The sequence below is a fragment of the Psittacula echo genome (genome assembly GCF_963264785.1).
Source record: "Psittacula echo genome assembly, chromosome: Z".
In the NCBI taxonomy this organism is placed as follows: domain Eukaryota; kingdom Metazoa; phylum Chordata; class Aves; order Psittaciformes; family Psittacidae; genus Psittacula; species Psittacula echo.
Window position 1 is genome coordinate 76,264,429 of NC_137742.1, and position 12,899 is coordinate 76,277,327.

General features: G+C 37.4%; 1 protein-coding gene across 1 annotated transcript in view; it reads left to right on the forward strand.

Moving 5' to 3' along the window:
- VCAN (versican) overlaps window positions 1-12,899 on the forward strand; it is a gene marked incomplete at both ends in the record, with an annotated part of 98,852 nt that overhangs the window by 16,296 nt on the left and 69,657 nt on the right. The window contains 2 exons of the mRNA XM_080638136.1: window positions 2,726-2,900; window positions 3,011-3,138. Of these exons, the coding sequence (XP_080494262.1) occupies window positions 2,726-2,900; window positions 3,011-3,138 (303 nt within the window). The remainder of the gene's footprint in view (window positions 1-2,725; window positions 2,901-3,010; window positions 3,139-12,899) is intronic.

The following is a 12,899-nucleotide window of genomic DNA, read 5'->3' on the forward strand; positions in this document are numbered from 1 at the left end:
GCAGATGTTTTATCTGCTTCTGTTGTAAGCCCTGTGAAGTTTGCCCATTTCTTATTTCTGGACCCAAAACACCAAGCAGGTCACGTGAACTCATGTAGTACTGTACTACTGAAATTAATAATGCTCATTTATACCAACAGGTAACTTGTTAGTGGTGTCAACCAATGTTACTAAATTCTGTATATGTCCAACATGTGCCACGTGTCCAACATATATGTCCAACAGGCATGTTGGACATGTGGTCCAGTACTGTGTTGTGTAGGGCACACAAAGCCAAAATATGTGTAAGCACACACAACCCATATAAATAAATATATATATATATATATATATATTTGCAATATATATATAAGTTTTGCACATCTTAATCCAGTGTAAAAGATATGTAAATTTGCCCTCACCAGGCAATGCAGGATGCCTTGTAACAGAGAAAGTGCAGGGATATAAGAGCTAGGTAAAGCTGTCTCTCTGATACTCCCTTTCAATCTAGCCTGATACAAATAGCCCACATTAACAAGAAAACATGCTTGGGGCTCTGCTTTGACACTGAGGCTGTCTGAAGCAGTGTGGCCCCCTCCATGCTGTTATGCTCATTTGCCTTCCAGCACACCTGAAGATGCTCACTGGAAGCAGCACACGTTAAGATGCCCGCTGGAAGCTGATCCTGGTCTTTGCTTGCTCCTGCAGTCTGTCTGCAAATTGTTTGGAATAGTGTCATGGGATCTTGGCCAAATAATAAAGTGAACTAAACTAACAGTCTAACAGTCCTGATGACTGAATTTCAGGCACCTGGTATATTTTATTTAGCTGTATTTAACATAACCACAACTTTTCAGGGTATATTCTTCACTTGTCACTTTTGCTAAGCAATGGTTGTGTCCTTTTGAAGCTAAAATTACACTGTTCTTGGAAGAAGTACTGCTTGTAATGGGTTCTCTCAGTGGTCTGAAAAGGCATTTTATGGGGACATTAGTGGTCTGTAAGCTTCCAGTTAGAGAATTCAGCTGGTCTATGACTCCATATTAAATAAGGAAATACGGGGAATCCCAGTATTTCTTCTTCCAGTTCCTGTTTCTCTTCCAGTAGATTTGATAAAACAGATGACGACTGAGGTCTACCTGTGATTAGTTTTCAGATAATGTATTCTATTCTAATTTCAGAAACTTTCTTAGTGAATCATGACAAGAACAAAAATATGTATTTTCAATTTATTGGCCATATCCAGACCTTTGACAGTTGGCAAAACTCTACTGAATTTTCCTGTATGGGAAAAAGTATTTATAATTATGTTGGAAGCCCTTGAATCAACATTTTATTATTACCTGTGTTTCTGTTTACTTGTAAATTAGCAGACTTCTTCCATCTTTCAACAACATGCTAATAACAAGGACTTGTTGCCACCATTTTCCCAAGCTGTGTTACAGTATGTTATTTCCTCATCATTAAGTACTCCAATAAAATCAGCAGAGAAAATGAATGTTTTATGGTTTATTTTTCTTGCTTTGTAGCAGTTCTGTGCAGTGGCATTATGTTCTGTAATGTTTTATGGTGCTTCAATGCTTCTGAGGCAATTAAAGTGCAATAAATGAGATTGAATGTTATTTTTTAGAGATCAAGGGACATCCTTTTGATGCTAAACTTTAAAAGACACAATAGAGGTGTGATTTTGCAAGGTGGAATATCTGTTTTCTGCCACTTAGGAGTCCATGCCCTTTATGGTTTTAGGTGTGCATGTGCAGCTGCGGCTGAATTCAGTGGGAATTATATGTAGATAGAAAACAGAATGTAGCTTCTAGGCAGATCCTGTCTTAACTAAAATCATCTTAACTCTAGGCCTTGAGCTCCAAATGTCTGATGTGCTCAAGTAACTTCTGAAATTGTCGAGATTCTTTCCAGAACCAGAAAGGTCCCAAATAAAAACAAACTTTGTTTTGTCTGTTTTTTTGTCATTTGTAGTGTTCGCAGGAAAAGATGACTGTGAAAAATGGGCCAAGAACAGCCATGTATTTATAAATGTTATATTTGTAGTAGGCTTTGATGCATAGGAGCAGGCATCTGGGACATCACTTATTAACAAATTGGCATCAAAAAGTACAATTATTTTGGTGTTCAGGTTGGTTGCATGTCTCAGTGCAGCTAGCAGACCTCAAGCACTCAGGGATCCCCCATTCCTTGGTGGCACTCCTGCATACAGTTATAGCAGAGTACTCTGGAAAGCCTATTTTTAAGCCCACTTTTTCTGAAGTCTAGATGTGCTTAGTCTTGTTGGGTCATGCAGTTTGACTCACAGTTGGATGTAAGCCAATAAGCCAACACGTCAGGTAGCGCTGTTGTCATAAACAGCCTGCAGTACAATTAGCTGACCAGCACTTGGAACTGGAGGTGTCTGGGTAACTGTGTAATGACATTGACAGATTTCAGCATTCATTCTCCCTTTTAATCACCATTTTATGTAATGCAGGAGTGAAAATACATGTATGGTTTAATAACCTTTTTTATACATGTACAGTGAATATAATTTCACTCACTATTAATAGCATGAGGTATTATAGAGTTACTGGTAGCAGCCACTAGAGGGAGAGACATCACGTATATGCCTTTTGCTATTTTCATTCTACCCATCTGTTTTCAGCATTGTAAGAATACCTAGGTAAAGTTACAGTATGATGATAGCTGCAGAAACAATGCAAAATGTGTCCCTAATGTAACGGTTTTGCCTTTTCAGGTGTTGTATTTCACTATCGTGCAGCAACCAGCAGGTATACTCTGAATTTTACACAAGCTCAGCAGACTTGTCTGGACAATGGTGCTGTCATAGCAAGCCCAGAACAACTGAAAGCAGCCTACGAAGATGGATTTGAGCAATGTGATGCTGGCTGGTTGTCTGATCAGACAGTTAGGTGAGACATTTAAAAGGCCACTTGACTCAGTTTCTCAAAATTAATATGCTTAGCCTGTACTGACTTAAGATGCTGAATTATCATAACAAATATGACATGTTCCATTTCAGGTACCCAATTAGACATCCAAGAATTGGCTGCTTTGGAGATAAAATGGGAAAGAAAGGAGTCAGAACATATGGGCGCCGTTTTCCTAATGAAACTTACGATGTGTACTGCTATGTTGAACGCATGGAAGGTAAGATAGGCCCATATTTACTATGCACTGCAAAATTTAAAAATGACTGGAGATTCTGATATGGAAAGGCAAAGAAATATGAAATTCAGTGTAAAATAAGTTTTTGGCTGTTTTGAATCTGAAGAGAATTGCTGAATGAAGTGAACATAATTTGGGGCCTGGCTGGCTTTGATTAAAGGCAAACGTGGAGTCTACAAAAAGGTTTAAAGCTGCTTTAGTTAGTGCAGTAGATCTCACAAAAGCTTCTGTTGAAGCATCTTGTTTTTTGAATGTTATGAAAGCTTTTTCAAAGAAACACATTTAAAGTTTAAGAAACTATACATACTATATATATCAAGATGTATATAGTATATATATATATCAAGATATACATATCAAGATGGATATAGTACTTGTGCTAACTGTATTATAGCTCATAAAGTATACAATAAAAGTTTTTATATGTCCATGGCATAAAATTAGACAGATCTTTAATTACAATCCAAATTTAATAATATTTAATTAAAAAGCAGGCATCTCAACATCATAAAGAAACAATCAAGCAAGAACTTTCTAGTGAAGAATCTGGATCTTCTTTAGTAAGTCTTTGCAAAAGCTGTTAATTAAATGGCTCTAATGCAGCAGAGTGATTATGATTCTGCCATGTGGTGACCTTGCATCATGGATCATATTGTGAACCACACGTTACCTTGTGATCCACGGTTAGGCTCTGTGATCAGTTTGTCGGTAAGAAGAAATATTTTCTGTGATTGGGCAATTCTAGCATGCACAAATCTCTGTATTACAGGTGTCATGTTGTAATTGTTTCTTATAATCTCTCTTCAGGAAGTGAATTTAAATGTATCTTTCAGTGATCTTATAGAGGTGTTCCAGACACCAGAAACCCTTTAGACATTACTGTAACTAGTTAAATACGTATACTTAAAATATAAACGTAGAAATGGCCTTTCCTGTGCCATAGCCTTTTTTTTTTTTTTTTTTTTTTTCTTCCATTTACGCGTTTGGTGCTGTGGTCTGATTGTGTGACACTGCTTCTGTCTTGAAGATTTTACTTCATACCAATTTTACTGTTATTTTCTAAAATAATGTTCCTAATAATAATAATGTTTCTAAAATAATTTTCCAGTTCTTTTGAGCTGATCTTTGACTGATATGCATTTAGTTTACTGCTCTTGAAGTTAGTAGAACAATAAACCAACCATGGCTCTGAGCAGGCCTCCCTTTGTATGTATACATATTTGTAAGGAACAATTGCAAATTTAAGGTGCTTATTTTGTATTCTATTTTACAGCAGAAACAACTCAGATCATGCAAAGTTTTCTCCTGCTAATGACTTAGAGAGACTTTAGTCACTGAAATCAGTAAACTTTTTTTCACTTGATCGCTGAGGATCTCCCTCAGATCATGCTCACCTTGGAAAGTTATAAAATACAAGCCATAAAAGTCTTGCAAAGACTCAAAAAACATATAAGCTTGGAAATTCTTAAAATTAAGTGACAGAATTTTGTTAGTGCTCAAAATTTTCCTAAATTTATTTATGTTCCTGCTATATCTGTCATTGAGCAGCAGTGAACCTTGAGTTCATAATATCAATCCCTGATGGAATTCAATTCTGAATCATCTCTGAATCAAGGCTCTTGAATTCAGTTTGGGTCTTTTCCTAGCTTACTAAAAGAAGTTTTGACTAATTTGTATCATTCCCGGATGAAGAGCAATGGCTTGCTCCTTTACCTCTTAAGAACAGAGAAGTGTAACTATTATGGACAAGATATGAAGAAGCTTATCCTGGATGCATGTGAGCCAGCAGTTTCTCAGGTTCTCACTGAGCTTTTAAAAATAAAAATTAATAAAAGTCAAAACTGAAGCCTTTGTCAGACTGATGCTCATGTTCTGTGCTCAGAACAGTTTGGACTCAGACCATAAGGTTCAAAGAGGTTGCAGCTACTGTGCAGTCGTCTTTGGTGAAGATGCACATGCATCATGTTTGTTTCTCATGAACATTGATTGATTCTTCTTTCTTACAAAAATTCATTACCAAGATTTATGAGCTGGCTTTCTTTCTCTGAATAGATATATGTTTCTGTCTTATTATTACAGGTGACATCCCTGTCCATGGCAGGAGGGTGGAACTAGATGATCTTAAGGTCCTTTCTAACCCTAGCCATTCTATGATTCTATTATTTTATGATACGTTTAAACATATGCATGTCTTTATGGCCTGTCAGCTGGACTGTGGTAATGTGAACTGCTTAGATATGAAAACTTCAGCATTTAAAAAATACAAGATAGTATAGAATATTGGAGAGATTTGGTCTATCAGACCCGGTAGCAATAAGCATGCTTATTTTACTTTCTTTCTTGCACAGTAATTTCCTGTGGAGAACTGATTAAAGCAAATGCCCAGTTTCAGCCTGTACCTTAGAGGCTCAAAAGAGATTGTAGTTCTGGCATGAAGACTATGACTGACTACTTCACCTTTGGATCCATTTAAACTCTCCAAGCTACCTTTGTATAGTAACAGGATATAGAGATAGGTACAGATTCAGAATGGAACTCTGCAGGAGTCAAAGATGCCTGTGAGCTTCACTGCTGTACTTCCCAAAGACTAAAGGATAAAAAGCCTTTTTCCAAATAATTCTCAGAGTATGCATTTATAAAAATGCTCTAGGATCTTCCATATTAGGGAAATAGCACTCCATCTTAGGCTTGGTACATACTGCAGTCTTTTTGCCTTTGAAGTGGTGTGAAACAAAACAATGTGATACATGATGGCTGCATGTTTTGTAATGTTAATAGAAAATGGCATTGCTACTAGAAGTACTTTACTGTGGTCTTAAGCTGAATCTGAGAAGAGAGGAGAATTCTTCTAACATTTACAATTGGCTTCAAGAAAGTAGGGCCAGGTAAACACTGAGCACATAGGATAACTCATCCTTAAGCTATTTACGTAGTAGGAAGGTCCCTTTATGAGCTGTGAAGAGATGACTGCAGTGAATGAGGTAGTTGCTAATTAGCTCTACAGCCTCAACCTACTGTATGGGGATTTTTTTTCTTATTATATTGATCAGTTTTAGTGCCAGATAATTATGATAGCTATCCAAAGATGCTCCCGTCTCTTCTTTATTATTTTTTTTTTCTTTTTCCTATTTTTTCAGAGCTGGTGTCTGAAAATTACTTCTTAAAGTCAGAAGGAGTGATGGTTTTATAAATACAGAATATAGGCATCTTATACTGACATGCAGAGATGTTAATTTATTCTGTTTGAATGAAGAGAAACAGATGCATGCTAGAAAGACACAGTACAACATCATGGTATAGTGCAGGATAAATTATTCTTCAGTGCCTCCACAGAAATCTGAGCCTATGAGCCAGATTTCATTTTTAAGATGGATCTAAGGAGCCAGGTTGTCTTTGTCTATATAACAGAAACAGTTTCTGTAACAACAAAGGTTATCTTCAAATACAGGGCTTGTTTGAAGTTACATAGCATCAGTGAGATTACACTTTGGAACCACTCATCCACAGAAGACAGAAAATTAGATAAAATGTCAATGGAAGTTATTGGAAAATGAATACTGCAGTAAACCAGATCCCATGTTTTGTTTGCTGCACTGTAACATGTTCACACATTGGTAGAAGACTTGTAGTTCAAGATTGAAGGTTATGCCAAATTTCTGATTGCCTCTGTCCAGCAAAAGCTGATTCTGCAAGATATGTTTCTCTTATAATGAGAGCTCTCAACACTACCTTAACAACAAATGACATTCATGGTACATAATACGCTGTAGAAATGTGCTTAAGCATGACCTTTTTCCATGTGAATTTGAAAATTCATATCTGCATAGCCTATTCTGATTCAATGCCAAATCTATTAGACTGACTTGCACTAAACAGGTCCTTATTTGGAGAGCCTGTGTTGATGGGATGACTATTCATGGAAGAAGATGATGCTCGATTAATGATATCAAAATCTGGGCCATAATGAGAAAATCATCATGGAAGTCATAGAACAGTTATTGGCCTGTTGGCCGCTATTAGCGTGTTACCCCAGAAGGCAATAAATGGTGGTAGGAATTCCTGTAATACATTTTTAAAGGAATGCGTATTGAATTTACAGTACTAATGTGGGTACTTGCACTGAGGATTTGTAGGAGCAGCACCATTTCAGTTTTCTTCCTTTCTGGCCATATGAAATCACAAAGCCAGAGACATGGAGTTCTCCTTGAAAAAAAAAATTATTAGCTTAAATTAAAACCAGTTATCTAGGCTAACTCTTACCATTATAAGTTAAATATTCTGAGTTCTGCTAATACACATAGAATAATAATGGGAATGATTCAAAATTTTTGAGCTCCTAGTGATAAAAATAAGATTCTGGAGTCAAAATATCATTAAATGGGTACTGGCCATGGTCTCTTATTACAAACTGATTTACGTTCCTCATATTTCATCACATATATCAGTGTACCAAGCATTAACAAAAACATTTAGGATATGTTTAACTGTGGAAAATTATTTACTAATAGAGAGTTTAATGTAAAGTGATTTGAATATGACTTTGAAATTCTCTTGACACCTCCAGCTGATGCAGTGTCTGCACCAGTGTCTTCTGTGGAATAATCTCTTGAATGGAAATGGGTGATGAGGATGGAGGGACTTCCATTGTGTTTTCAGATCAACGTGCATGTGATTGATTTGACAGTGCTGTGGTGCCAAAGTAAGATCCACTCGCCAAAGCCCACTGATGAAGTGAGGGGCTCTGAGTGTGTAGTGCAAAGCCAAAACACAAACTGCTCCATGCAGTGTTGTCTTCTAGCCAAAGCCAGTTAGAAGCCATATATGTCAAGCAAGCATATGTAATATGCAGATAGGAAATAAGAAAGTTATTTTGGGGTGGCTATGGGGAAGATTATACAGTCTGCCTTCTATGCACCTTTTCCCCCCCACAGTGAATGCAGAGAAGAAAAAGAAAAAAACAAAACCAGATGTCCTTTAAATACTTTCCACCCAGTCTTATGCAGCTTTGCTATTACGGAAATTTCTGTGAGAATGATTATTAAATAATTAATAGTCTAAAATATGGCTTCAGGTGAGAAGATTATTCTGTGTTGTAGGCAGGTAAAGATCTCCTCCAGAGCCCATTCTGTTCCTAGAGCAACAGTTAGATTTTAAAAGAGAGACACAGAACACAGAAAAAAGGGTCTTTTCTCTTAATTCCTAGTTCAAGGCCTGTGGTAGAGTCACAGCCTTTGCATTGTTTTATACTGAGTACTTCTCTAGCCTTGAATTGTGTGATCTAATGCAAGGTTGTGGATCCAAGAATTCTCAAGAGGGGTACAGAGCCCAGATAGAGTAAACAAAAAATGAAATAATACCATGGTGGTTATCAAGCTTGACATTGTATTTGAGATCACAGCATAATAAAGCTCATCTTTGGGAAGATCTGAAAACCCTGACATCTAAAGGAGTTTTGTAAGAGTAAAGCACAAAAAAAATGAAGAATCATATAGAATGTGAAGTTCATTTCATCCGCTGTATATGTAAAAGCCAGTGACACTTTCCGACTACAGCAGAGCTCTCCGAGGGTGCAGCAGTTGCCATGCTATTCTTCATGCTTGAGAGCAAGACCATGGGAAAAGTTTTGTCAAATTTAGTAAATTCCTGTTCACCTATGGTTTTGCATAGAACAGATCTAAGACATTCAGGAGAGCTTAACTACAGCATTACTGATGTGAATCAAAAGGAATCAACTAACTTGTTCTAACATGTAAGAAAAAGACTTCTTCAGCTTATCTAGCCTTCTGCTTTAAATTGGAACCCAGCTGCTCAGGTCTTTGTGGTTTTCCAGCCCTGGAAAGTGCTTCGCAGTAAGTTCTGACTTTGTTAAGTATACCTTTTTATAAGTCTGGTATGTCAGAGAACCAGCTCTTAACAGCAGCAGGATAGAGGAAGAGAATTGCAACTGGGACAAGACATTTTGTTTGTGAAGTCTGGAAAGGGCGAAGTCTGCAGCATGAGTTGTGTTTATAAGTGGCATAATTATATGAAGGCATCTGACTATGCTGAAGACAGATGAAACTTTTCAGGTCTGTCTTGGCCAAAATGTATCTATATGTTTTTTTCCAGAGTATTCAAGACAAGAGTAGTGGTCTCCATCTCAGTGGAGGGATAGATCCTCTCCGCATATGCTTGTGGAGTAGTATCTCTTCCCTCATTGGTGTACAAGCAGTCTAGTAGTCCTGTTGGTGGCTGCTGCTCCCTGTTTGTGTGGGCCTTTTAACCAAAGAGAGAAAGAGAGGAGAAGAAAATGGAAAATCCTGGGACATGTGGTCCTCAGCGTGCAAGAGTAAACATTTTAGTTTCCAAAGCACTGATAGTATTCTCGCTTCCTTGAACACTTGATCACATCCTAGAAATTAAGGTTTGGACAGATTCTATGTTTCTGAAGAAAGTAGTGATTGCAGGGTGTCATGACTGTTTGAACTTTGAACTACCACCCATCTGGCCATGACCAGATGTTTATGAGGAGCAGTAACACCAGGCTACAGCTGCAGGTGGGGAAGTGTCATTAGAATGTTCCATATAACATCAGAAAAGATATTTTCTCTCTTCTAGCCATCTTTCATACCCGACTTGCAACTGTAGTCATGGAACCCTGGAGCTCTAGCATCTCCATAAGTGCATCATTGCTCGATGAGCTTGGTGGGTTCCACTACCTCTCAGAACAATTAGTGAACAGGTCAGGAGTTCACCACAGACCCATTATGCTCAAAAAAAGAGAGCTGCCAAATTCTTTGTGAAGAATGATGTTTCTTCTCCTCAAACAAGAACACCACCAAGAACAAAAGATGGAAAGTTATTGGAGCCTTTTTGTCTTTTTTTTCTTTAAAATTATTTAAGTTGAGCATTTCCATCTATGGGAACCATTATCTTTTTGTGTATTTAATATCCCTTTTGGATATTTTTAAATCTTTCTCTAGTTGGTTCTGATGGTAGTGTAGAATCTGTGCACTCAAGCTCAAGTTAAAGCTTGTGAGTACCAGATTCTGGATGGGACAGTGGTAATGAAGGCTCTTTTGGCTCTGGAAATGTAAAATGGGTAAAAGGACTAAAAATATTACAACCAAATAAATGTATCTCCTTAGTATATGTCATTCCCTCACAGGGACTGGTAAGGACATTTTGTGGGTGGTTGACTAGCCACAATCTACAGCTGCTGGTATGTTAAGAAATGTACTAAAAGCATTCAATAGGAGACCGACAGTTTACCTCCTCCCTGCAGTTTAAGAGAATCCTTCAGACATTTGTAAAGCTGTTTTCATGGACTTGTAGCTTATTTTGTTGTGCTTGGCATGATGGGTGATGTGATATGAAGTTGAGGAGATGACGCTGTTCTCTGGAAGAAGAGTCCCACATAGTCAGGCTCAAAGATCTCCTCTAGGAAGCAGCAGCCCACCAACTCTTTGATTGTGGTTTCATTTATGGAAAAAGAAATTACTAATGAGTTCTGTGCTGGAGGACTTACATGTAGATTCACTACTTCTACCCTAGTCCACACATGTTGTGTAGTGACCCCCAGCTATGGGTATAGCCTGCCCTTATTTCTGTGCTTGCTTTTAAGATGTGTGATTCATGAAATTCACATCTACAAACATGCCCAGCTCAGTGAGATGTCTCCTGATGAGAGACAATAAGTGAATTAACCTTCAAAGGGATGAAGCTTGCTATAAAACCAGTTGATAAAACCAGTAGATCTTAAGAGTTTTCCTTGGGGGTTGTAATGAATGAGCTTTTGTCTTCAAGAAAAAAACCTGGCTTCTTCATCTGGCATGATGGTATATTTGAAAGAGAGGGAAAAAACATGACTTTCATTAGGTGTCTGTTTTAACCAAGCAAAACAAACACATATAACAGGAATTTCCTGGAGATTCATCAAGCGCTCTGACCACTGAGGCCGGATAATCAATGCGAAGCCTGATTTTAAAAAGGAGCCAGCAATAATATACATTACATTGTTGTCTGTAGTCTAAACGCTGTCATGGTCTCCATTTCATCCTCTGTTACTGTAAGACTAGTTTATCTTAATCTGCTGCTCTAGGCCCTGAGGTTTGCCTTCATAATATTGCTAAGTTATTTGGAGTGTACTCCATCTATAAAAACATTGCACATGGCTTTTAACACACACACACACACACACACACACACAGAGACACACACAAAAAACTGAATCTGCCCTGCTTTGGTGTTGGTGGCTATGTCATTTGTTTCTCATCCAGAGAGACTTTCTCTCTTAATTTCCTTGTTTCCAATGTTTTGGCTGGGAAATTAAAGTGCTTTCAGGTATTATCATAAAGACACTGTAAGAGTGTGATAGGATGAGTTCTGCTAAATATGGAACTCACTGTGCTTCCAAAAGTAGCAGTTAACTTTTAGAGACTGCATGGATTCTCTTAACTTCATCCTTAATTTTGGGGGGTTTTTGAGAAAGTTTCTGTGCAGGGGTTTCTTAGGTACTTCAAAAGTACTTAAGGATGTTTCAGCTATATCAATCAACATGCTGGAAGTCAGGATTGGGGTAAAAGTTCTTTTTCCGTGGCCTCTTGAAAGCCTCTGTCTGTTTTGAGTTTGAGTCTATGAGAGAGCTCAGCAGAACCTGAGCTGCGTTGTATGATTTTTCCCGAAGTGCTTAGTTTTGGTTTTCATATTTTATTCCAACAGTTATTATGTATAGTAAGTGTACACTCAATGACTCAGAATTTTAATTTATTTAGAGACTGGAGAGACGCACTGTGGAGTCATATCTCCTAGAATGAATGGCTGCTATTTGGAGTCTGATTTTTGCACTTTACTGGATATTTTTAAAATAAGAATTCTGGAATCATAGAAAAACATTCTTTAATACAGCAACTGCAAGCTGCCATGTTTTAATATCTTTTTACTCTTTATTTTATCACCATCATTCCTGAAATAAATTAGTATTTAGTTGGTATAAGATGGAATGCCAGTAAGGGCACTTTGCTGATTGCTCTGGCACTTTTCTGACTTCTTTGTGAATATATCATCACAAAGCCTTTAATATACTAAATAGGTGGCAAAGACTGTGAATTTGGACTTCACTTATTGGGCTGTTCTGGATAGCATGCGCTTTTCCTTAAACACATGTGGTTTTGATCATTTAGTTTTTCTGGTAAAAAAAACAAACCAAAACCATCTTTGGTAAAGATGGTATGAATATCACAGCAGCTGACTTTAAGAATTAACTGAATAGATACCGGATCAGTAAACCAGATTCAATACAAAGAAAGATATTACACCCATATTTTAAATGTTCAGTATTATATTGCACATATGACACATTCCAAGGGGAACTTAAGGCAGATTTTCATATAGAAATGTTCCTTTGCAATTTGAATAATTCTCTGCAAAGTGACCTCTCTTACACAAGTAGTGATTCAACACTGGGTTTTGAAGTCTTACAGTAAGACATAACTGTTCACTGAGTTGCTTTAACAGAGTGCAATGACAGCTCTGAAGAATTAATAAGCATAACTTTAATGAAGTTATGCATAAGCTCCTTTTGGAGGCAGTGATTCAGATCAGTTGATGGAAAAATTGCTCTGCATGTCCCATGTCAATAAACAGTGCTTTCCTGCAGCAGTGATTGTTGTGTTCTGACCTACTGTAGCTGGGGAAGAGAATTACTCTTTTGTAACATATTTTGAATTTGCACTGTTTTCTACAGCTGAACTTGTTGATTTTAG